Genomic DNA, 26,229 nt, shown 5'->3' with positions numbered 1-26,229 from the left:
CTCATAGACCATGAGTCGCTTTCGCTCCGGACATTAAACCACATAATCTCCAATTTTCCCAAGGCTCTCTCCAACCATTTCGTTCCACTATAAAGAGCAAAGAAAAAGTTTGCCAGGACCAAGTGTGCAGTTACACAGATGAGGACCCAGCTGTCCACACAGGGATGTAAAAGTCGCCTTTGCATGTGAAGCTACTACTCAAGAAGACATGGCCATTCCAAAAAACACCCACACTGAAATGTAGAGGTTATAAGTTGCCTATTCAAGCCATCGTGAATGACATAAGAGTATGAATTTGTCCCTCTCAGAACCATGTTTTGTCAAGGCTCATGCGTCTCTGCAACTTTCCCCGCACATGACAGTTTAGCAAAATCGGCAAGTCACATGATAATGCTGCCTCTTTTCCGACAAGGCACTTCTGAACACTCCTCTTACACAAAGGAAGCTGCTCTGTGGGGGTAGTATTTTATTCACTACAACGCAGAAATGTCCCTCCAGTGCAACACAAGGGATTGAAGTAATGAGGGAAGAGTTAGAGGCAACTGAAGGGGTTTTAGAATTCGGTGAGTCTGAAATGGCCGAATGCGTGAAACATGCACGTATAGCCTGCGAAATCATTTTGTGCTACAATTTGAAATGGTGGCGTCATCGCCGAATAAAGTGGTGTCAGCACTCAGGCTTCTCTGCAGTGCACAGCGACGGGCAGAGGCCCCGATAATGACATCACGTATGACGTCCCATAATGACGTCACCTGGCAGAGCCAGTAAACGTGCTCCCACGGACACTTCCATGGCCACCAGCCAGCATACACAGAGGGAGACTAGTGTGGGCAGAAAAAATGAATAAAATGCCTGGCCCGCACCGTCTGAAATGCATACAGAGAGAAGAGTTCTCTGCTACCCTGTAACCTCAACGTACTAGCTCGATGTTGCCACGAAACCAAGGATATGTGCCACGCTGCGCCGTACCTTTATGTTGTTCCAGTTGAGCGTTTTGAGGGACGGGTCGTTGGCGGCCACCTTTTCGGCCGTCTGGTGGGTGTTGGTGTCGTTGTCAGGCTCCATGGGCATGGGCTTGGGCATGGACGCCTTCACCAGGGCTGTGGAGAAGGCATTAAGTGAGAAGCGCGTGCTTGGACTGAGTTCCTTTGAACTAAAAAAATAAGCCACATCTGGGACCTCGCCGAGAAGCAAAGTGCCGGGTTTGAAGAGAACAAGGTACAGATAAAGCGTCTACTGAAAAACGCTTAAAGTACGAGGTACAGTCAAAGCTCGTTACAGTGGATCCAGAAACAATGGAAACCCGGATATAATGGATGGGATAACTAACTCCCTTCGATGTGCACACATTTTAAACCCTACCTACTTCGATTTCAACGGACTCGGTAACAACAGACTGTCGGCTATAACAGACTAAATATGCGGTCAAATTTGGTTCAGAGCAACATTTACAACGAAAATTTGTGGTACGTTACAATTAGACCAAGGAATTTTCCGATGTTGGTTTCTGAGAAAAATTGGCACATGTTTTCCGACATCTATTTCTTTTTGGGAAATCATAGCTTTTTTGCTACTTGTGCGGTGCAAACCGTAAAGGTGGTAATTATCAGAAAAAAATATTCTCCAGTTACAAAAGTGCTGATGTAATCAAAAAGCACCAATTTTACCTCACTGGCATACACTTTATGCACAGTTGGGTGCAGTATAGGCTTGTCAACATTGCTGATTTGATTTTGTGAGCATGCTTGTGCTGACAGCATCCAACATCAAAAATATTAATTCCACGTTAGTACTTGATATGTTCACAGACAATCGGGACAATACCGGCTCGTAGCATGTATTTATTTAGAGGGAGGGGGTGTGCATCGGCTTATATTTGGAGTCAACCTTTTTTTGACCAGCAAGGATTATGAGCACGGGGGTAGACTTCTAGCAGCAGCATGTGGTAATCACAAAGTTCGTCCAATAAAGGTAGTGCATTCATCATCATCATCATCAGCCTGACTGTGCCCAGTGCAGGGCAGAGGCCTCTCTCATGTCTCTTCTATTAACCCTGTCCTTCGCCAGCTGCGGCCACTGTATCCCCGCAAACTTCTTAAACTCATCCACCCGCCGCCCCCTGCTACGCTTGCCTTCTCTTGGAATCCACTCCGTTACCCTTAAGGACCAGCGGTTATCTTGCCTTCGCATTACATGCCCTGCCCAAGCCCACTTCTTCCCCTTCATTTCAACTAGGATGTCATTAACCCACGTTTGTTCCCTCACCCACTCTGCCGTTACACCTATCATTTTTCTTTCCATAGCGCATTAACGAAACTTTTCAGCTGGGTCCGATTTCTTTTTTGCTGTGCTTGGTTAATTCGAAAACCCGGTTAATATGGACCTCTTAAGAGCGTTAGCTCTTACTACTTACATTTGTCAAGGATGCCTCTGTCTGCAATGAAGGTCAAATTGACCAAAAGAGTAACCACGTGACCACACCATATCACATAGCAACAGTGGGCACACAGCGCCTCGACTGATGCCTATACTTTCAATCCGTTATGTATGTGCCAGTATAGCGGCCATCGAAGTGGATCCCCCCCCTGGGACCACCATTTGCATAAAATTTGTGGGCCACCCGTTTGACACAGAAAGTTCCAAGTAGTGTCACATGACATGGCATGTTCCTGGGGATAAAATTACCAATTGCAATGAAGTCCGAAATATGTGTGGGATTCGCAACGACGACCTTTTCGCCCCCAAAATGTGCATTACGAGGAGCTTCAGACGGCCATTACAGCCGAACCGTTTGTCATAGGGGGTTCCGGATGGCGTCACACTATTCATCGTGTTGTGATGCATACGTTAATAAAATTTATTAACTGACATACGAGGAAATACACTGAATATAGCAAAGGTGGCTGTACATCGCAACAGTAGTGGAAAATCCATGAGGTAGATGGCGCTGCTTGTGTCTTAGAAGGGATGTTTGGATTTGGTCTTCTCCACGTTTGCCGAGCACACCGAAGTAAATACTTGAAGCTCCCGTAGCTAACGCTCTTAAGTCGAACACTGAGACAGTGTTAGCAGGGAGTTTCTTCACCATCCCAATGACTTCAAATTGACAAGGTTTTACTGTACTAGAAATGCATTGAAGAGTTACTGTTGGTTTATTTAAATGAATGAGGAGGTTCTTCATTGCTGTTCTTTTTAGGATAACAAATAAAACTTTGTGAAGTTGCGCTGCAAAAGGCTCATATTTTTGTGCCCCTTCCGTTCCTTTGCATAGGGTGCATTCTGGATAGATTGGACTTTTTTTTTTCTGGATCCCGCGAGTCCATTGTAACGAGCTTCCAGTTTACTTGGTTCTCTCCTGATTGTGAACTGCTTCACACTGTTTTATCCTACGAGGAAGGAAACTTTTTCATTTGGTTCATGAGTGCTATATGCTAAATAGGACCGCAATACTCGGGTCAAATGTTCGTAGCAGTGACATCCGTCCAGACGATTGTTTTGACTTTCCAAGTTCAAGTGGGACTCTTAGGAACCTTTACAGTGAACATGCCAATCAGAGACCGACCAGACCAGTCAGAGCCTCCCACGGTAAGCCTTGGTGACAATTTCAGGTGTGCACTAACTGGCCTCCATGTATTTTGTAGAGAGCATACATCAATGACCACTAACCAAATAGCCTAGAAACAAGCAATACTTGAAGCCACCACTCCCGTCACGCTGCCAATCTCTAGAACAACAGGCGGATGCGTTTTGATCAGAGACACCAAAACTTTTAGTGTATACTGTAGAATCTTGATGGTGTGACCACAGCTGATACGAATTTCAAGATGATATAAGCATCTAATATTGCCTGTCCATAGTGCACTGTGCACAGCGAGCAGAATTTTGGACGTTGCCAACGCTCTTCCACACCACTAAGGATCATACAGATACGCTTGCCTCTGCTGCACCACTGACCATGACTCACTGACTGCACATCGCCAACGTGAGATCGCCCCGCGAAGGGAAGAGGAGGCCACACGAAGGGGGTGGTACTCACAGTCGAATCCCGTGCCCGGTCTCTGTCTCCGGTTGGTCACCGAGTTGTGGTACTGGTCCTGACTGAGCATGCTGTGCAGACCAAGGATGGCTGCGCCCAGGGGAAAACAAGTGCATTTATTTTTTGAACAACGCAAGCAAAAATGCAAAGGGCACCCAGGAAAGTGCACTCAAGCAAAGGAAGAAGATGCCAGTTCACCATGTCACCACGAAGAGGTGGCCACATAATAATATACGAAAAGTAGGGAGCATACTGCCACCTAGGCAAGACATATCATCATCATCGTCATCAACCCGACTACACCCCCTGCAGGACAAAGTCCTCTCCCCTGACTCTCCGATTAACCCTGCCCTTCGCCAGTTGCGGCTACCGTATTCTCGCAAACTTCTTAGTCTCATCCGCCCACCTAACTTTCTGCCGCCCCCTGCTATGTTTCCCTTCTCTTGGAATCCACTCCGTTACCCTTCAAGGACCAGCGGTTAACTTGCCTTCGCATTACATGCCCTGCCCAAGGCCACTTCTTCCTCTTGATTTTAACTCCGTTACATCTGACACCATTGGCATATGCCTCTAAAACTTTCTACCATGGGGTGGTACCCCATCCTACTGAAGTTACGCACCACAACATTGTGTTGCCTGACCTCCTAACTCACTGAAGTCGTACATCTTAGCCACAAGTTTGACACCACCACCCAAACAGGGTGTGACCCTTGGGTCAGCAAGATTCCGAGTTTTCACTGCAGTCCTAGCTCCTGATTTTGGTTGGACGATTTCTTAAGATGATGTACGGAAAAATTTAAGAGACTCCCCATTAGGTGCTGCGGAGCCCTTAGGTGCTGTGGAGCCACCCACCTGCCAGGTCCACCAGCTCCGACTCATTTGCTGTGTTGAGAGCCTTCTCGTAGTCTTCGCCAATGTCCAGCTCCACCTCCACATCGTCGTCCTGCTTGGGCTTGGGCTGGACACGGGGAACAAACACCTTCCCTGGAAAGTGTGAAAAACGCAAGGGGAGAAGGCGTTAAGAGAAAGCAGAGGCGCGAACGCACTAAAGGTTCAGGCCCCCAACCATCCAGAGAGCAATGGCCTCCATGTCAAATCCGCAAGCGTTCAATCCTATCCCAACTTCATTTTCAAAGATAGCGATGAGACACTAGTGAATACCAAAAGGTAACAGCAAAACTTTTTTTTTTTTTTTCAGTAACATATTTACTTGTCACACATGATCAAGATCAATCCACGAAACATTTTCATGAATTCTTACATGTTCATGAATTCTTACAGAACAGAGAACATAAAAACAGAACTAAAACTGGCAGGCACCACAGCTGGGTGACTGGGCATGACATCAAATTAAAACACTGTAGGCGACTGAAAAAAAAGCAAGGTGTTTCATACCAAAAATTCACTTAAAACCAAAATAGTTACCAGTGTGCAAATGAAAAAAAACAAGGATGGGGGAAAAAAAAAAGACGCACCTTAACATTAAAGGCCAAATCACATTGTTGTTTGCAATACAGCCTAAACTAGTTTTGGTGCTATCAGGTCCTCAGACTGAAGGCCTAGTTTTGAGGCTCAACCTGTTAACATTTTCTCACAGGGGAATAAAAGCTACTAATTCCATTATCTAGTGCAGAAATTTGCAGCTCAAGTAAAGAGAGCAAAAAAAAAAAGTGCTTTTTTGAGCCTTCAAACAACAGCCACCAAATAATGATGCTTCAAAAATTCACACACTGACAGTGTTGCTTTTACCCTGCAATGCTCAGGCAATAAAAATGTCAGATAGTTTCTCAAATTGAATTGAATTGAATTGAACTACCAGCACTCCGCTGCTACTGGCCCTAAAAATAGAGAAGTGTAGAGATCTAGTAGATTCATCAGGAAAAATACAATTACCGTATCTACTTGATCCTAAGCCCCCGCATTATCTCAGGATTGCGATGCCCAAAGTGTGTGTGTGTGGGGGGGGGGGGGGGTGCTCAGACCTCCCCCCTCTCTTCGCAGCGATATTTCGATGAGAATGGGAATGTCACGGTATGGTAAGGCATACGGTGTTTAACATCCCAAAGCGACACATGCGCTGTTAGAGACATCGCAGTGGAGAGCTCCAGAATAATGCTGACCCCCTGGGGATGTTTAACGTGCACGGACATCGCACAGCATGCAGGCACCTTTTGCATTTCTCCCCCACTGAAATATTGAGCCTGTGCCTTTGGGCTGAACAGCCAAGCATCCTAAGCACTGAGCGACCGCAGTGGGTAAATGTGAACATTAGCTACAACTTCCATTTCAAACAGTCAAGCAACACCTTTCCAAAAAGCAAAGTGAAGTAAAACCTCGGCAATTCAAACTCTTTAATTTGGAAGCCCAGATAATTAGAATTTCTCCGGTCCCGTAGTTCATAACGTACATCTGAATGGATAAGTCGAAGCAGCAACCTGTACCAGCCTGGTTAAATTGAATAAGTGCCATCGCACATACGTCAATCTTTCTTCAGACAAATCACCATCCGAAATTGGGGGTTGACGTAACTGTGGGACCTAAGGTTTTGGACGGCCGGTGGGTAGTATGCGACCCGTGTCGGCGTGAGTCTCCAGCAGAACGCATGGGGCTTCAGGTGTCAAAAAAAAAAGTAGACTCCTTTGTAAATCGGTTCTGCTAGAGAAAAATGGAATTGTGCGCCATTTACACAGCTTGTTCGCGCTTATGGTAGCTTCCTCGAATGAGCGGTAAGTAGCGCAAAAGCAAATTGCTGATAATCTCCAAGGCGTGCACCTTGCTGGAATCCGAAACTACAAGAAGATTTGTAGTTCAGTTTGCAGCTGGTCAGTTGGGCTGCAAGTGAGTACGAAAGGCAGGTTGGAGCGCCGTTTCTTTTTTTTTTTTTTTGCTTTTGATTCCCACGGGCTTCCTTGCTGTCCTTGTGATTGCATCACTAGGCATTTCTTGCTTTGATTTGCACGCGCTGCAATGACTTCCCATGGGAAGCTACAAAACTAAGTGCAGCAGTGGGACGAAGTGGTGACAAGGGGGGGGGGGGGGGGGCGGGGGGGGGGGGGGGGTGTTGAATGCGTATTATTTGCAATCAATATCTTTAGCCACCAGAGGCTATGAGTTGGGGGATCAATTTTTATGCAGTAATCACTAGGACCATCCAAAAAAGGAATTGGGTTCGCGCAACTATGATTTGGTTGGTTTGGTTTATGGGGTTTAACGTCCCAAAGCAACTCAGGCTATGAGGGACGCCGTAGTGGAGGGCTCCGGAAATTTTGACCACCTGGGGTTCTTTAACGTGCACTGACATCGCACAGCACACGGGCCTCTAGAATTTCTCCTCCATCAAAATTTGGCTGCCGCGGGCGGGATCGAACCCGCGTCTTTCGGGTCAGCAGCCGAGCACCGCAACCACTGAGCCACCGCGGCGGCCTCGCGCAGCTATGATTTCCGCCCGTGTCCCATTTTTTTTTATTGTGTTCGGTTAACTCGAAAACCTGGTTAATTCTGATATTTTTTGCCATCCCAATTAACAAGGTTTTACTGTATGCGTCCTAGTTGGCCCCATCAATGGGACTGACACTTTTGTTGCTGCAAAAGCCAATCCAACACGCAACCAGAAAGACATCTTCTGCCACTCTTTAAAAAGTGGACAAAGCACCCATTGCATGCAAGTTTCGCACATGACGGAGCTTGCCAGAAGAGATCTAAAAACATGCACAAGTATCCTTCACTGCATCAGGACACTGCTCCGGAGACTGTACTGTAAAAAGCGAGTGCACTGTCAAATGTCGTCACTTGAGAATATATTGCCAGCTCTGAACCACACGCAACTACGATGCACAGACAGCCAGTTCTGATGTGCACTTCTCAAAACAGCCGCTGCGATGGCTCAGCGGTTACGGTGCACAGCTGCTGACCTGACAGTTACGAGCTCGATCCCAGCCGTGGTTGTTCCGCTCCCTCTAATATTAGGCTTTTGGCATATAACACTTTTCTTCGGATGAAGCTCGAATACGCATCTATTATTTGGGATCCGCATACAAAAAAGAACATTACCTCCCTTGAAATCATTCAAAGGAAAGCAGTCAGGTTTATTTTCCAAAAATACAGCAGATTTGATTCTCCCACAAAGCTAATGGCAGAAAATAATATCCCACTTCTTTCAGACCGCCGAAAAATAAACCGAATTTTGTTCCTCCGTAAGATTCTTTCACGCGAGGTAAACATTCCAATACCTAACTACGTTCAACCTTCTACCACCAGACGTACACGACACACTAAGGAACACACACTGCAGCCTATCTTCGCACGAACAAATTCATTTAAGTATAGCTTCTTCCCCCGAACCATCTCCGATTGGAACATGCTCCCAGAATCCCTTTTTCAAAATAGCAATTTTAGCAACACATTGGAAGAACATTTCCTTGGTTAAGTTGTCTCATTTTGTATTTTTTAATGCTTTTGTGTTTATCTTTCCTTTGTTATCGCCGAATGATGGTGTGTTGTTTTTTCGTTTCTTTTGTGTATTGTTAGGTTGTTTGCCCCTCCTGCCTGGGCCACATTGGCCTGCAGTATTTTGAAATAAATAAATAAATTCAATGGAGGCGAAATGCTAGAGGCTCGTGCAATGTGCGATGTCACAGCACATTAAAGAACCCCACTGCGATGTACCTCATAGCGTGAGTTGCTTTGAGACGTTAAACCCCATAAAACCCAAGGCAAACTTTTCCAAGCGTCCAGTCCTTTCACTACCTGCCTCGGGCTCTACCGATTCTTCCACTCTTCATCCAACTCTCAGACTCACAATAACGTGCCTTTTTCCATCCAACACAACTGCTAAGGGACCCTGATTAGGAGACAATTAGTCTACAAAAGTCCCACAGTCTGTGTACGCTACCTCTTTTTGTTCCCGCCTGGAATGGCTTAGCTTCGGGCCAGTCTTCCTGTTCCCGTGCAAACTTTTCGAGGAACTGCAGCAGGTGTCGTCGGTTCAGGGGACCCGTCGGCTTCTTCTTGGTTTGCGTTCGACATCGTTCCGATGGAGGTATTAGCGAGTCCTGCAATCACCAGGCACGCGCATCAGGCGTCACACAGGTACACAACCAGCGCAAGCAAAAAAAAAGAAAGATACCACAAGGCAACATTTGTAACATTGCATAGCAAAGCCTATCACTGCGTGCTCCCTCTAGGTATTTCCTGTGGCAAGGCTTAGCAAGTACACTTAGACGTCAACTTTACTCTGTCCCAGTCTTTGCCTTGCATGAGAATAACAGCAACGGCAATCAATGGGTGCCAAATGAAATGGCGAAGTTTTGGCACCTGTTAAAAACATAATAAACTTAGAACACTATCTCATAACGTATAACTATTAAAGGTGCACTGAAGAGGATTTTGAACACTTGTCTTTTTGCCGCGGGAACTCGATCCACACGTTCCTAGCATTCTTAGAAACTGCGACTTATTGCCCTCTGTGGCCGATTTCCTTAATTAAATCGAATTAACGTCCGGCTCCAGCCTTTATTTTTTTAATTCTCCGCGTACGGTGGGCGGAGTCGACCAACACGTCAAGTGCCTTTCAGCCAGCTCCGTGGAGGCTTTGCTTTCGCTTTATTTAGTTTTTTTAGGTTTCCATGAATAAATAGTTTCATTCGCAGATAATATAGCCGCAGAATAAGCCCGCAGAAATAAAAATACGCATGGACTATTAGCTACTACGGACTACTACGTATTACTCCGCCGATGGCAGAGCGGCAAGCCGCCACGGGACTGGGTGAAAGGCGCTCCACGTGTTGGTCGACTCCGCCCACCGTACGCGGCAGAATTTAAAAAAAAAGGCGGGAGCCGGACGTTAATTCGATTTAATTACGGAAATCGGCCACACAGGGCAATAAATCGAAGTTTCTAAGAAAGCTCGGAACGTGTACATCGAGTTCCCGCGGCAAAAAGACAAGTTCAGATTCCTCTTCAGTGCACCTTTAATGAAAGTACAAAGGGGAATAACCTTATCACCCTTTTTAGCACAAAATGGCACGATGGCACAGGTGCTCCTCTCCAACTGTCCACTCCAAGACAATTAGAGAGATGGAAAGAAGGTCAGCGCCACAACTGCCGTCATGCGCAAGATACATACGGTGCACTTTGCAAAAAAAATAAGTGCAGGACGGTTGACTGCCAAGAAAGATTAACTAATGAGCGACAGCTGTTATTCGAGAACTCTGCTACGTCAAAAACAGCCGTGTGCTCAAGAATAAACACTGCTGAGCAACCAACTCATTTCCTCTCGCTTTTTGAAGAAAACAAAAAAATTTGCAAACAACATGTTTTTGCGACTCTCATGATGACACATCATGCAGTGCTGAGTGCTCATTGAATGCACTGGCTGTGTGCCATGAACATGAGTTGCCAGGAGAGCTATGGGTGCAGTTAAAAATACTTGTATTAACAGGTCAAATAACTGGAGTTGAATCCAAGTATTTACTGATGCTTTTATCATCATCATCATCAGCCTGACTACACCCACTGCAGGGCAAAAGCCTCTCCTATGTCTCTCTGATTAACCCTGTTCTTCGCTAGTTGTGGCCACCGTATCCCCGCAAACTTCTTCATCTCATCCGCCCACCTAACTTTCTGCCGCCCCTTGCTACGCTTGCCTTCCCTTGAAATCCACTCCGTCACCCTTATAGACCAGCGGTTATCTTGCCTTCGCATTACATGCCCTGCCCAAGCCCATTTCTTCCTCTTGATTTCAACTAGGATGTCATTAACCCGTGTTTGTTCCCTCACCCCGCTTCTGGTCTCTTGAAGTTAAACCTGTCATTTTTCTTTAAGAGACCTTTTGTTCAACCTTTTTCTTTAAGAGATGCTTTTATACATGTGTGCTATGTATAATCTGCAAACTCCCCTACGTATCTCTGACACCCTATTGTTTTGATCTGCAAGCACCTAGTGTGGCAGGCTTTCATTTATCACGTGGGTCCATTTCTTTCTTTGCACAGAAACTTTCTTGTGTCACCTAAAGAGATAAGTGCCCTCAACAATGTAGGTCCACAGCACGGTGTCAGAGCGATTCTTCCTTAAAAAAGAATTTCCCCGACATCCTCAGGTTTAGAGCATTCCGTCCTTTATTCCAAAGTTTTTACCACAGCCATCCACAGCTAATGAATACCTGACAAGTGGTAAAAAAAAGAACTCATCAAGGACTGCAGGCGATTCAACTCAATACACATCTCCATAAATGGCCTAACGCACTCTAAGAAAGGACCAATGTCTGCACTCTGTCTCGTAATTTTTTGCCGCTCAAGTGGAAACTACAAGGCATTGTCAGGAGTTCGAGACTAGATGCGAGAAAAATGGTGTTGATTATGGAGCTATCTAGCACTACGCACTTTTCACTGCTTATCTATCTACAGAGTGCCTAACCACTACACATTACTATCTCACAAGACTGGTCAAATGTTTAGGGAGAAGACGTGCCTTACCACCTCATGTTAAAGGGACACCAAGGAAAACTCCACCCAATTTTCATTCTTAGAGGAAAGCAACTGTGTAGCGTTTTGTGGCTTTGGTGATGTTTGGCAGCGAAAGATGTATTTATTTATCACTGTGCAATTTGGATTTGAGAACGGAACATTTTATTCTTTCCCATCTCTCATTTCAAAGTTGAGACCACAGTCTAGAGCACTGTGGACCGGACTATGTGATCGCCGACTGGAAATGGATGGTGGTGTAGTTTAGTGCCAGAAATCTGTAATTAAAGAAAGTACTTGATGTCGCCGAGGCTAGCTTGTGAAAATGGCTACTAGTGGCAGTGCCCACGTTTTTTTTTTTTTTTTTGCATCCTTTTCAGGCTTAAAAAGCTCCACCTTCAGTGGAAGTAATCTCTTTGTCATAAAACACTAAGCCCGTTAGACCAAATGGCACGGGCTGGGAAACTTTTTTCTTAAATTTTCTTCTTATTCCCAAGATAATTTTTGTCATAGAACGTTTGTGAAACATGGGTGCGTCCTAATTAGGGCCCATGTTTTGAAGGGTCCTCCAAGAAGACTTGTCCATTTTGTTTCCACGCCAACTTGTCAGAGCCCCAAATGAGGAAGCGACGGCTGCGTGACAACAGCTGAGTCGTCTTTCCTGTTACGTCACCTCAGCTCAAACTTCCCTTGCTATCACATCAATAACTCTACTGCAAAACTGAACATTATGATTGGTTTATGGGGTTTAACGTCCAAAAGCGACTAAGGCTATGAGAGACACCGTAGTGGAGGGCTCCGGAAATTTCGACCACCTGGGGTTCTTTAACGTGCAATGACATCGCACAGCACACGGGCCTCTAAAATTTCGCCTTAATAGAAATTCAGCCGCCACGGCCGGGATCGAACCCGCGTCTTTCGGGACAGCAGCCGAGCGCCGTAACCATTGAGCCACCGCGGCGGCCTTGAACATTATGAAAACTGTGGTATAACTATTTACTAATTTATAGTGAAGCACATTCATTTATTTACTGAATTTCGAAAGCAGACACATGCATAGTCATAGTGACTATGCATAGTTGGGATGCATAGTCATGCAGTGCAAAAGCAAGTACACGCTTGAAGGAAATGGGAGCTTCTACGCTACTGGGAGCACTTGCCGTTTTTTGGACCAATAGAATGCACCTGCTTTAAGCCACACAAATTAAACCCTTCCAGGCTTTGGCCCCAAGTTCCAAACATTCTCCAATCAGGCACGAGAGCTGTGTCACCAGCCTTCTTCAGAGGGGATACTTACGTCTGGGTCCACCATGTTGCCTAGCTGCTCCAGTTCTTCTGGAGACAGCTTGGTCAGCAGTTCATCAATGTCCATGTCAGCGTACTTCTTCACGTCCTTCATGAGGTTCTCGGCCATGTGGAGCCTGGGGAAATTGAAAAAAAAAAAGTGAAGAAAGATGTCGGACAAAAATCTTCAGCGCGCCGCTTCACAAACGGTCTGGCTCTGAAAAAGAAAATTCCATCTACCGCACTCCCTAGCTAGGGCTGCATAGTCATGCAGTGCAAAAGCAAGTACACGCCTGCTTTAACATAAACAAATTAGAAACAAAGTCACTTTGATAAGTGATAGAAGTCGTACATAACTTTAGCTTCTAATAGGTGCAGGTATACGTAAGAGAGCCAGGTTGCTAACAAAAATGCTTTCTTATTCCTGCACTCCATGACACTCACTTAACATGACGACTCGGATCACATTTCCGCTGCTTGCAGATCGGCTGCAATGCTGTGAGTTGTACGACGCAGAAACAACCCTAACTTATTAATCCATGATCGCTGCTAAATAAACTGAATAGTCTACTCATCAGACAAGAGGAGCAGCTTCACAACACTGGTTAATGCTAAAAAGTTGAACACAGAGGAATTGGCCAAACATTTGCCCATCCACTAGAAAATGTTAATCTACAAACATACTGGCAACACAGTTCAACACTAACTAAAACTGAAGGCCAAAGTACGACTTTAGCGAATTCTCATATCAGATTAACAGGCCACATTTAGTGAGGGACCAGAAGCCTACATGATAGACATTATGATAACATATTACAAGTGCTAACGAAAATTGCAAGAGAAAATGTTGAAGGCTTGAGCCCTCGTTAATGCAAAAATGCTCCTAATTATTTTTAAACCAAGACAAAAAAGGAGACGCTACTCTTAACACCCTTGGCCAGTGAAGATATCACTATGGTCTTCAGACACCAATGTGTTAAGACTACTCTTCTGAAAAAATGAGATACATGAGTCCAGGTCCACGCGATAAAGAGTTAGGTTCACTCACTCAAAATGCATTGTTAGTAGGCACAATCATAGTTTATAAAAATGCAAGAGACAACACTGACCATCGCGTTAGTAGATTATTATTTTCAAAACGATGCATGCTCGATGCACACACACACACACACATTTAAAATGTTGGAGAAAGTCTAGCTCAGAAACTACACAAAAACGGGATCCAGTAAAAAAAAAAAAAAGACTTGTCAGGTTATCTCTTTGATAAAAGTGCAATGAATGAATAATGTGGAAAAACCACTTTTGCAATATTATGGTACGGAGATGCATATGTTGCGAAGGCTGGTCACAGCGGACCTGGCAAACAATTACTCGACATTTGAAAACTTGCACTGATATAAACTTTCAAGAAATCACAGATGCACTAAAGCACGACAATGGCAACTGCCACCTTAACATTAATGATTATTCACTGAGCCAAATAACAACACATTTCAGCGTTTTTCGTCACAGCACAGTAAGTAACATTAAGATGCCAGTGAATTGGCTGTCAGCAGTACGAAATGTAGAGCAAAATTGGGTGTGATAGATAGAAGCTGACAGCGTAAGCTTAACGCACGGTGGTTGCTCAAACACTGTTCATAAACGACTGCAGATCAAGAGTTAGATAGGTGCAATTGCTGTTTTTTAAGGCGGAAGCCTTTAATGCCTCATCGTTGTAAGCAGCAGTTGTCGACAGAAAATGTCACGCTTTTCAATTGGTGGAAATGGTCGTGACGTCACAGTGCGGGAATTTCAAACGGGGCCAATTGTACTTTGGCTACTAACCATGCAACCAATTAAAGGGATTGTATAGTGATTCTCCAAGTTAGTGGGACTTACTTAACCAATTAGCCTAATTAACCTTCCTAGTCAGACCAGATAAATAAATAAAACCGAGTAATAAATTGGCCGAGCTCGGGAATCGAACCCCGGTCTCCGGAGTGCGAGACGAGCACGCTACCACTCCGCCACGCCAGCTCGATGGCTTGGAATGAACAAAGGCGCGTCTAGTGAATACGGTGTCTTCGTTCACTCCCATCTTCCTCCCTTCCCGTTACGGCGAGGTTTAGGTGACCATCGAGATAGGACACACTGATACATTTGCTTTCCTGAAAAAACAATTTACCGACGAGCAAGGCATAGAACCTTTCCTCAAAAAGCGTTGCATTCAAAGGGCAACGCATTGCGCCGAACGGGTGGTGGCGTTCCGTGGACCGCCTGGCAGCGCTACAACAGGCTGTCGCGTTCCACTTCTAAAGGCGAAGCTAAAGTGTCATTAATTTGCAGTTAATTAATGCACCAACAGAATGTGAAGTGAGCAATCGAGTAGCAGAATGCAGCACTCAGGCTTTCGCCTTTCACCACTTTAGCCGCTAAAGTTCCTCGTAATTTTTTTTTTCTTTCTTACATTTGGTTTTTGGTGGTTTTTTAAACCCTGATGAAGACATCACTGCTCCCACATGGTATAAGACAAGCATGAAGGAGCCTTACATTGAAGAATACAGTGATGTAAGAATGATTCTTCTTTCCAACATGATCTAAAAATGAGTATGCATTCCATGCCACACACAGTCACAAACAAGACACACACACGCATTTCCAAGAATGCAGCTGCGCATGATCTGCAGCTGCTGGTTGCAAAACACCATTTCTTCGAGGCCAGTCACATCACTGCAGATCCATGCGCCCAAGCCAAAGCTTGGCACTCACGCCGGCTTGTCATCGAGGCTAGTCGTGGACACACGGTGATGTGTTTTAACACGCGTTGTGACCCTGTGGGTCGTCGTCTTCACACTGATGATACTCATGACTGCGCTTTTCCCGCCTCCTCGCTGCCAACCAGGAGTCAAAACAAGCACACACACTACTGATCAACTTCAAGTTTTCAAGCGCTCTGAAGATATTGCAGACAGTGGGCATTATGCGCACAATTTGCGACATATACATCAGTGATACGGTTAGACCAAATACACAAGAGCTACCGAACAGGTACTTGGAATTAGATCTGAATAGGCTGAAACTGCTTTGCAAGGTGTTGTAAGCTTTTCAATCAGCTAGGCACTAATTAGAAGAGCTGACTAACAGCAGTCGCCATATCTGATAACTTTCTGTTCTTAAAATAAAAACTCGTCACTAACTATCAGATCATCCCTTTGCACTACACTTTAAAGCATAATGATAAAGTGCGCTGTCACTAAAAAAAAAAAAGCTTATTATGCGCAATACATTTGGTCTAAAAGCTGGGGACACACAATGTGGGTCACCATATGCAAATTCTTTTTAGCCCATTGATCTTCAAATAAGCTCTTGTGGTGACCTAACTGATCAAGCCTTACTTCACTCAAAAGTAGCAAATATATTAACCCCACAGCATAAGGCAAACATCCTACAGCAAAGCTTCACCAATCACAAGATTTGAACAAGACATACGGCACTAGATGGCACTACCGACTACATTATCAATCCCCGTACATCTAAATGTCAATGCGCTTTGAATGGTCTGACAAAACGAATTTCCCTTAATTGATAACAATGTGCCGCAGGAAGCCAATGACGACGGACGTAGCTGATAAACACACCGCTATCAAGCGCACATTCACACTGGCACTACAATTTTCAATGACTGTTCACACATAAATTTACACAGCAGAATACACTGCAATCCCGAAAAGGAAATAGATGCGCCACGTTATCGTTATGGCTCAACAAGTTCACCAGCGACGTCACATTAGCAGTTTCGGACACATCGGCAAACCGGAGAACCCTCTCCTCTCAAGGTCACACAAGCTCCAATGCCCCGATCACGCAAGAATGTTAATTCCCGTCATAATCGACGCATGCAAAGCCACCGCTAGGGTCTGTCAAGTGGACAAAGCACCGTCAATTGTGGAGCAGCTACGCGTCACGCAGCGGGCGGGAATTCATCACGCCACAAATCCCGTACGCTGTAATGCTCAATAAGCCCGCTCGTGGCCCGCCCAGCTAGATGGAGAATGCGTCGTCACGTTTGGCCCACATTTTGTAACCAATGACTCGGGAAAAGGCGGCTCCATAAGCATAAGCGAGCACCAGCGGTATTGAGCCGCAGCGCTTCCGTATCTGACCACGCCTTGCGATGGAGTTCCGCTAATCACCTCTGCGACGCCTGGAAAGTTGGTCACCACGAACTTACTGGCGGTGCTTCCTATTTGCTGGCTGCAAAATGCTTCGCTAGTCTTCAACAAAGGCGTCAACTCATGCGCGCAGTATATTTGCTCTCCTTCGCGAGAGTTTTTAAGAAGAGACAGGCGCCAAGCGGTCTAGAGGGCCTACCGTACGGCGCGTAGCGGCCGTACGGTCATATCTCGTGCGGTCTTGACGTTACGAACACAGACAATCTGCGATCGCAACTGCGCTTGGGAACAAAGCACACCTAAGTTAAGAGCACAGTCTACAAACAACGTCGGACCAGGGATAAATATAGCCGAGGAAGAGCCGGGCCCCCTCGCCGCATGCCGCGCTGCATCATCCTAAAAGGAGACCCGCAAGATGTGCTCCTCACGCTGGCGTCAAAGGTACGACAAACCCGACTTCTCGGAACCCGGCCAGTGGAGAATGAAAACGCGCGGACAATGTGACAGCGACAAGGAGCGGAGAAACGGTCTCTGCGTCCGGACGTTGCGGACGTATGCCGACTGCCCGTACACCGTTACTCAGCCGGAGAGCTCATGCCACTCGATACCGACAAAAAGAAACACCGGCGGATACCGCTTATGCCAGGCGGAAACGTCACCATTAGGGAGCTCCGCAAAATCACACGATTACCTTTGTTCCGCTGCAAGCTATTCCGATGGGCCAGTTGCAGTAGTAGGCTGAGAACCAACTCATGAAATCTCCTACAGAAATAGAAACTTGGGCGCCGTCGCCCAAACGCTGCACTTCTCGGCCTAAAATAACCGTTCAAATTTGACGGCTACGCTATCCAAACCTCCACAGCGAGCACAGGAGGAGACCTCGCATCACGTACAACACAAAAGCACGCTTTAGCGTAGCGGTACGCACCTGCGTTCGAAGAAATCGCTGGTCGCGAAGCTACACACAAGCACGCTTAGGTTTTCTCGCACTCGGGAGCCACCCTGCTGCCTTCTCTCGCCTGTCTCGCAGCGTCCTCGTTCTTTCTCGTTGGCCGCGAGAGACGAGAGACGCGTCGTCCTAGCAACAGCCCGTCTGTTTACAAATGGCGGCGTCCGCGCATGGATGAGGAGGGCTGTCTTCGAGGCGCGCCGCCTTCCAACTGCGCAATTTTGCGCGCGGTAAAGTGGGCCGCTCGCGAATCCTTGGCTTCAGATGCGCAGTTTCTGCGACGCTGCGCCGTGTTGGACATCGGGACGAGCACGCAAAGCACGCGAAGCAGGCGCTTGTTTTGGCATCACCCAGCCGTCCGTCAGGGGAGACGAAAAAATGCCAGTCACCGCCAGCCCGCGGTAATTCACCGTCGATCGGCGAAGCTCACTGACTGGGCCATGAAAGAAATGTCAGTATGCGCTCAAATATGCATCCTATGAAATCTTCTTTGCGTATGTATTTCGCATATAACTATACGCTCTCGACTTTTCGGGAGCGTAGTTTTCGGTTTATTTCGGCGTATAATATTTCCAAATGATGAATTGTCGGTTGTTTTCAGCAAAAAAAATGTGGTATTCCTTTCCTGTACTGTGAGAAGTTGCATATATTCTAGCTTTTGTGAGCCTCATCATTCAATTTACTAGAAAATGAAACACAAATGGAGGTAAACTATACTGGCAAGACACGTATAGCTGTGCACACAAAAGGAAGTACTATCGCCAAAAAATATAGCTAAAGTTAAATGGAGGAACTGTTACAGAAAGCACAAAGGGAAGTTGGTTTCTAAAAGGTGGATTGTCATAGCGCTGGGTTTTGCGCTAGGTTGAGCGAGAGGCATATAGCGTGGTCTCTGTGTTGATGACAGCGACAGAACTGTCGTTCAAACGCCGCGGTAAAAGAACATGACACTAAGTTTTAATGAGATTCACACGGTGACACACGCATAAATTTGATTGCATCAGCATTACTGTCATTCGCCACCTACTGAGTTCGCCACAACTCATTCGCCCGAGCCATGCGTACTCTCGTCTCCACTCCACACGAAGAAAAGCATGCTACTTTGTTAGCAGAAACTTCCTAACCAGTTGCAAATGGTTACTTTATAACTTTCAGTCAGAGGAGTCATCTCAACTACAGGTTCGATGCGAAGGGCGCCATTATTACCGGAATCTTTGACAGATAGCCAGATGCCATGCATGGCTATTTTCCTGCTTATCAAGCAAGAACAGCGCTATTTTCCGCAAAATAACTTCTATACCACATCTGAACAACATTCCCTGGATACTGTGCTCATTAGCACTCTTTGTACAGGCGAAATTTCTGACTGCCTTGCAAGCGTTGTCGTCATCGTGTCTTTCGTATATGACATTAAATGTGGAAGTGTATAGCACCAATTCCGAAAATAATGGCATTAAGAAACTCAAGGCTATAAGCATTTACTGCCATTTCTTGTGCGCGTGTGGCACAGCAGTGGCGAACCTGCTTAACCAAGAAACTGCCCTAGAAGGCAAAGACATTGAAATTATCAAGCTGTCAGTGGTGGCACTCAGCCTGGAGAGGCGTGTTTACAGTTTAAGAGCACTATTTCTTTAGGTTCTCCATAGGAACATTTGCATCGCATCAAGCACGAGGCTTCGGAACGGGGTGTTCAAGAGCGCATTTTTCGCACTTGCTGGTATTGTGTTTTATCTCGAAACGATTTTCACAATACCTTTTTCTTCAAAAAGTGTCTCCCAGGAACTGAAAATGGGTTCCTGCTGATATCCAGAAGTTTCTGAAACTGACGCAGCTTCGACATTGCTTTCGACACTCTATTTTCCTGGCAGCTGCCTTCGAAAGCATGGTTCAAATTTATTTAGCGAAGAATAAAATTAAGAGCCTTCTCTACGGGGGGATTAAAATATGCCCTTAACATCAGAGCGCAAATGCTTGCTTAATTTTTTTCGCGCTTGACCCGCAGTATTCGTTCTCTCACAATGCGGAAACTTCCATTCGCTGAATTGGACAGAGAACAGGAAACCAAAACAACAATAACAGAAACTACCGAGAATGTTTACTATACTCGAGTGCTGCGTAGAAGACGGCGGTGTGCGGGCAGGGCCGCGGGAGGGAACAGATGGAAGTTGATGAAGACGACGCTCTGCAATGCACTGTGCGAGAGCGTGGTGCAGTTTAGGTTTACTGGAGTTTAACGTCCCAAAGCGACTCAGGCCATGACGGACGCCGTAGTGAAGGGCTCCGGAAATTTCGATCACCTGGGGTTCTTGAACGTGCACTGACATCGCACAGTACACGGGCCTCTAGAATTTCGCCTTCATTGAAATTCAGCCGCCGCAGCCGGGATCGAACCCGCGTATTTCGCGTTAGCAGCCGAGCACCATAACCACTGAGCCAACGCGGCGGCTCGTGGTGCAGTTTAATAGCGACCTCGCGCAGCGGCCTTTAAAGCTGATCTGTTCCCGCCGCCGCTGGTTCGATTCCCAGACGTCGTTATTGATGTGATTACTTTTTCTGCGAAATTTTTTCTACGCTCCGAGGTGTACATGCAATACACGATTTCGCTAGGCTCTGAACCTCCGGATTAGCGCTTTCGCACTGAAAACCATCCCCGACGAATAAGAGTGGACCACCTAGCAAACCAAAAACCTCTCAGAGACGTCTATATCGAGACGTCTCTGAGAGGTTTTTGGTTTGCTGGGCACAAACAAACGCCGCGCGTGTGGCCTTGCAGAAACACAATAATTTGAAGAACGTGGGCAGGAGATTTCCGAGTAGGAATCGGCCCGCACGCATAGAGCAAGAACCGGCGTACACAACAATTAAAGATGGCGTCGCGGTGTGCGTCGGTGTACTACAGACAGGTGTCTGCTGAGCCCTCATCACCCCTCCCATTAGTCCTGTTCCGCTCGCATGTGATGCGACACGAGTGAGTGAGCGACGGCGTCTGCATCATCGCATCACGGCCGCCGTTCGTCCTGGAAGAGGGCTCCGTGCCACGATCCACCAAGCGTGTCAAGGCGTGCGTGGCCTTCGCTTTCACCCTCGAGCAATGAGTCACGCTCTGATATTAGAGCCGCACGAGGTCTAGCGACCGCGCGTAGTCATTTCTGTTTACACAAAAAGAAAAGAACAGATAAAGTAGCTATCTCTGCATAAGAATGCCGTTGCTGGCTACACATAATCGGCAAAGTGGCAGTATCCCTAGATATACACTAATATTATATGGTGGGACTAATAATACAAAACGCCACTAAGCATAACAGGCTTAATATGTCACATGATCACATCGAACTCTGTTAATCTAAGGATACCACATGGAAGAGGTGACGTGCAGGTTTTGACACGGATCATACAACACCGACAATAAAGTGAAAATATTGGCAGTGGTTTAGCTCCGGTTAAAATTGGAGGATTGCGAAAGCAACGAGGAGAGAGAGAGGCGATGGTGAGCGCGCGGCAGCGGCAGAGGCTAGCTATGCGCCGCTACTGCGCATGCGCAAGTGGCGAGCGCGGCGGCGGCACCTCTGAGTCACCCGCGCAGCGACGACGCGCCAGCTGTGCGCCGTGTGACGTCACTGCTCCTCGGGCATGCGCAGTATGGCCTTTCGTCAGCTCCGCGAAATGGCTCGGCGACTAGCGTAGTGTTGCTTTCGCAACAAAACGTGCAGGACTTTGTGGCCATCCCATCCCGAAGTCACAGGAATTAAGCAGCTTTTTTTTCTTAGCTTTATTTAGAGCCGCACGATTCGAGACCAGTTTGTGTGCAGTTGATATGAGAAATGTGATCAAAGAAGGAAACGAGTAATTTGTTCGTGACAGCGAGTTGTACACCATCGACATCTAGAGCAAATTTGCAGCCACGGTTTAGGACAATCTTTCTTGTTGCACTCAGCTACCTACTTACAATGCGCGCTGACCCCGGTGGTGATAGACTTATATATGGATTCATCATGGATACTAAAGCGCGAAAAGATGAGCACACGGAAGAAAGGCCACACACGACAAGGGCTTATAAGCGCTTTTATATGGATATATAGAAGCGTTTGCTCCCCCCCCCCCTCCCAACGCCCATGAGCGCGAAATAATTTCCTCACACATCTTGTGATGATCGTAGGCAGGCAACGCCATCACGGTTTAACGTAACCGACTTTTCACATCGTCATATCATATCCTCGCGCGCGTTCCCGCAGAGATGGTCTCCGCGACCTTAATCCCCGCCCGCGGCCAGAGCCATAAAACTCTCGGCTTTGCAATACTCGCCGTGAATAATGGCTCGCTTCTGCAAGTTGTCACTTCGCTGCTTTCAGTTTGTTTTAATTGTCACTTCTTTCACCGCTCGCGATGCCCTGTTTGCTGACAAAGCGCTCAAGGCGGCGCCTTCGTACGACGCCCCCGCGCAACGAATTTCGCAGCCGAGTGACGACACCGCCCGCAGACTGGAAACAAAGGGCCGACTGTCTGCATTTTCTTCTTCGGGTTTCGCGCCCATGCATGCGCGTACGGCGGCTGCTGCTGCTTCGCAAGGGTTGTCTTTACACCTCCGCAGAACACGAACAATGGGAGAATAAAGATGCGACACAAAAAGGAACGAAGCGACGGCGCGGTACGTAGTACGTGCGCAGAGCATAGCGGGGCGGGGAGGCGCTATTCGAATCAAGCGCCACCACCCTAACGCTACCCGAGCGCTCAGTGAAGCGGAGCGGAGGCATCGTGCGCTATTTCTTCGAGATTGTTTATGTTCGCCTCACTACCTCCACATCAGTGCGGCGTTCCTCACGCACGCTCTCAGCGCGCTTTTAGATAGAGCTCCTTTCAAAACGTGTGGGTGTGTGCGCGCATGGGGTCGGCTTGACGCCGCAATCGCTCTCGGCGCTATTCGCGGGTACCATGCAGCCCACTCTTGCGAACAACCAGGCGCACCATTTGCGTGTTCGCAGCGTGGCTGCATTGTCCCTTTGCTGAAGCGTGCTAATCGCGGCACGGCGGACGTAGTAGAGGCTTGATACAGTTTGAATTTACCAAGTTTTCATGCAGTTTGTCCCCGGTACGCATCAAGCGGGGAAAAAAAAATGTTTAGTTTGGTACTATAAACTAATTCACTGCTCCACGTGCTACGCAGATCTCAACGCGGGGAAAGGTTGGTTGTTGTGCGAATGGAAGATGCGATCTCGGGCTGAAAGAAAAATGTGAAAAGGCCTGAAGCTGGGCTCTAGAATTCCGTTTAACTAAAAGAATAGTTGGGCCTGGCGCAGTAGTTTTCTGGCTTTTTATTTTCTGTTTTCGGTGCGGAAAGCTGCTTTCAGCCGGGAAAACTGCGCCTAAACGAACGAATTTGCCTGTCACGCCAGAACTGCCGAACTCGTGACGATGGAAATGCACCCGTGAATACGCTGACCACTTGTGACGACAGGGCTGAGATCGTTTTTCCTTGGTCACTTCGGTGCAGTTTGTCATCTTTACTGCATCATTCATACACTATTCCAAAACTCCTCTGTGATGCATTGAAGTCCCATTTTAGCTACTTCTGAGTGTTATTTCTCAACACTTTGTGAGGCGCAGCCAGGCGACATTTCTCGTATCAAAACAGTCATCACTCGTTGTTCGGAGAAGGGTATTGTTAGCTGCCACGGGTAATTGATGATTACGCAATTTCCTTACTTCAAAGGACGAAAAAAAAATTGAGTTTAAAGATCCATAAGTTTTTTGACGCGAGGGAAAGCTTGGTGTCTGAAGTTCCCGATTTCAAAGCGGTTTCGTGAAACGCAATAACATTCGTTTTTATGAATCTGATGCTATAAAAAGAGATATTTGTGGGTTATACAATGGTCGTATATCAGCAGAAGTGTGAAATCGAAAATTAGTGCGGCGCCAGCTTCAAGGAAGTAATCTTTCACAGATAAATTCGCATGGTTCCTTGGCACAAGCCTTCAGCGCTGTTGCATTGCACTTGCGCTTGTGAACATACGCTTGCACCGTTTTTACTGCGAAAAGTATTTTGCGGCTTCAAACCGCCGCTGACTGACCGTAATAGAAGACGAGCTAATTTGGTTAAACTAAAAAAAAAAATCCAGGGGGCACTTTGGCTCTCTAAAGTGCTGCAAGGCGAAAGCCTTTCCTGGCGCACTGTTTGGCATTGGCTGCGAGGCTGTTTGTGCTGTACTAGTGCTTTATTTGACTACACGCTTTGACTACACATTACAACTACACACTTTGACTGCTTCTTTAGCACGACTCTCTCTCTACTTCGATGAGTTCGGTTGTATCCATGGCTCTGTTCGCAGTAATGAGGTATGTAATGTGGTCACCCACGGACACCTTACGACCCCGGCCGGAGCGGACAACTATTTTATTAGTTGTCGTCTGCTCCAAAAGGGGGCGCCAGGCATCCGTGGGTGACCTCATTACTTCGAATCCGCGCACTCTGATTGACATAACCACTTCGACCAACCGAAAAGTGTGACACCTCTGCTGACAACCTTCTGTCGACAACGATGAGGCATTAAAGGCTCTCGCCTTAAAAAATACTTAAGGAAGTGTACAGTTCGTTGACAGGCCTGCCTAGAGCGCTCGAACACTTTGCCGTCTGCTCTCCGTAGCGCACAGGGTGACGTCTAGCGGCAGCACCTGGTTCGAGATAGCGCGTCTCTGTTGTTCAGACCATACTCAGAGACGCGCGATCTCGAACCAGGCGCTGCCGCTAGACGTCACTCTGTGCGCTGCGGATAGCAGACGGCAAAAAGTTCTAGCGCTCTAGACAGGTCTGTACTCACTGTACAAAGACAAAACTGTACGATATAAATCCCTGATTCCAGTAGTCTCTGCTCCCGCCTCAACTGTGCAAGCCGCCGTATGTGGAGAGATTCTCTACTATAGAGTCATTGCTCGATATAGCGGCGGCGACAGGCACAACCACACATTTCATAACCTCGAGGACGCGCTCGTTCCAGAGCTTGAAGTAAATGATAAAGGGTTATTTTTTTTTTTCGCACGAGGTTGTGCCAGTTGCTGTTTAACAGGAAGCAAAGAACCCAAGACATCTCCGAACGGTACCAGGTACGGTCCGCTGAGACGAACAACTAAAGACCTGTAGTCCTCAGGGTCCAAAAGCGCAGAATTTGCAGCAAAGAAAGACGTGCAGATGGCGTGGCAATCAGCACCATATTGTTTGCCGTGCGTGGCACGTGGCTGTTTGTATCAAGTGGCGCGCGATACCGGCCATCAGTGTGCGCATTGGAGCGCGCGCGCTCCCAAGCGGGCGTGATGGATGGCGCAGCGGCAGGTTCGCGCGTTCACGGAGTTTCTAAAACGGGCTATTGCGCCCAATATGGAGACGAGGCTTTCCGCGAGCATACGGTGTTCCGGTCATCGCGCACGCTAATGGCTTTGCTGCGCTGCCCTGATAAAAGCTTGTCTCTGGGTTTGCACTGCTTTAAAATGGCAGTACGTGCAAGAACTGCAGAGGAAAACACGCGTCTCGAGTTATTGCCGAACTGCCTTGCTGTCCATGTTCAGCCTGTCTTGCAATGCATTTATGTTGGTGCCGGAGTACTGGCGCCGCCTAATGTCGAATACAATGCACCTAGATACACGAAGCCTGATGCACTGTAATTTGCGAGCAAATCAACCACCCGTCTCCGCTAGTGGCTCTGCCTTCAAAACGTCCACATTTCTCCTTATTCGTGTGCTGTCTCACTCAAACTGTGCAGCTCAGGGGAGGCTAAAGCTTTCATCGTTTGTCACTAGCTGCTATTCATTACCAGAGACCATACGTACCATCACCAATGCATCTACTTTTGCGCGGAGCTCTCTCTGAACACTGTCCTTCCATGGTTAATCGAGTCTAGTTCTGGACGCTAGACGGGAAGCGCGCTTTTCATGAAGCGGTTTATTAGTTCACATTTTTCGATGCCACGTTCGGCGCATATTGGCCTGTGCAATTCGTACACCGGTATTGCCTGAAATTCGTCATGCTCACCGAATGGTCAGCGCAGTGTCTCAGCCTGCCCAACGTGGCACCTCAGTGCGAGTTCCAGCGGTGTTTTGCAGATTCGCCTTTGCCGAAGTTCCCACTCGTACACAATGCAGTCACCTACTGTAGCTGTATAGCTTTTGGGCAGCACATTAAGCAGACGCCGAGGGGTGCTCCGACCTAACTCGCCAGCGTCCGTAGGTGATCGCAGATTCCCGACGCTTTCTTGTTTTTTGTCTTTCTATATTCATGTAACAGTGCGTTCTTTAGCAAGCATTTCAGAATGCCGATAAAGCTCAGCGTTGCTTCTGAACACGTTGCAGATTTGACTATTA

General features: G+C 47.0%; 1 protein-coding gene and 1 long non-coding RNA gene across 5 annotated transcripts in view; one reads left to right on the top strand and one right to left on the bottom strand.

Moving 5' to 3' along the window:
• tmod (tropomodulin) overlaps positions 1 to 26,229 on the bottom strand; it is a 123,076-nt gene that overhangs the window by 10,388 nt on the left and 86,459 nt on the right. The window contains exons 1-7 of one of the 4 annotated variants that reach the window (XM_089547983.1): positions 17,863 to 18,019; positions 15,532 to 15,653; positions 12,794 to 12,917; positions 8,928 to 9,087; positions 4,889 to 5,020; positions 4,037 to 4,126; positions 970 to 1,100 (exon numbers count right to left, since the gene is read on the bottom strand). In XM_089547983.1, coding sequence (XP_089404109.1) covers positions 970 to 1,100; positions 4,037 to 4,126; positions 4,889 to 5,020; positions 8,928 to 9,087; positions 12,794 to 12,917; positions 15,532 to 15,629 — 735 coding nt within the window. In that variant the 5' untranslated portion in view covers positions 15,630 to 15,653; positions 17,863 to 18,019. Of the gene's footprint in view, positions 1 to 969; positions 1,101 to 4,036; positions 4,127 to 4,888; positions 5,021 to 8,927; positions 9,088 to 12,793; positions 12,918 to 15,531; positions 15,654 to 17,625; positions 17,818 to 17,862; positions 18,020 to 26,229 lie in introns of those variants that run through there. The other 3 variants (XM_089547981.1, XM_089547984.1, XM_089547982.1) reach the window with 3 other exon arrangements.
• The window catches only part of LOC149339189 (uncharacterized), a 36,580-nt gene continuing 28,408 nt past the window's right edge, over positions 18,058 to 26,229 (top strand). Inside the window, exon 1 of the long non-coding RNA XR_016283493.1 lies at positions 18,058 to 18,334. This is a non-coding gene — a long non-coding RNA (uncharacterized LOC149339189). The remainder of the gene's footprint in view (positions 18,335 to 26,229) is intronic.

Source organism: Amblyomma mixtum, chromosome 6 (assembly GCF_055824585.1).
Source record: "Amblyomma mixtum isolate Tamu chromosome 6, ASM5582458v1, whole genome shotgun sequence".
Lineage (NCBI taxonomy): Eukaryota > Metazoa > Arthropoda > Arachnida > Ixodida > Ixodidae > Amblyomma > Amblyomma mixtum.
The sequence above is the reverse complement of the archived record's forward strand: the minus strand, read 5'-3'. Positions and strand labels throughout refer to the sequence as shown.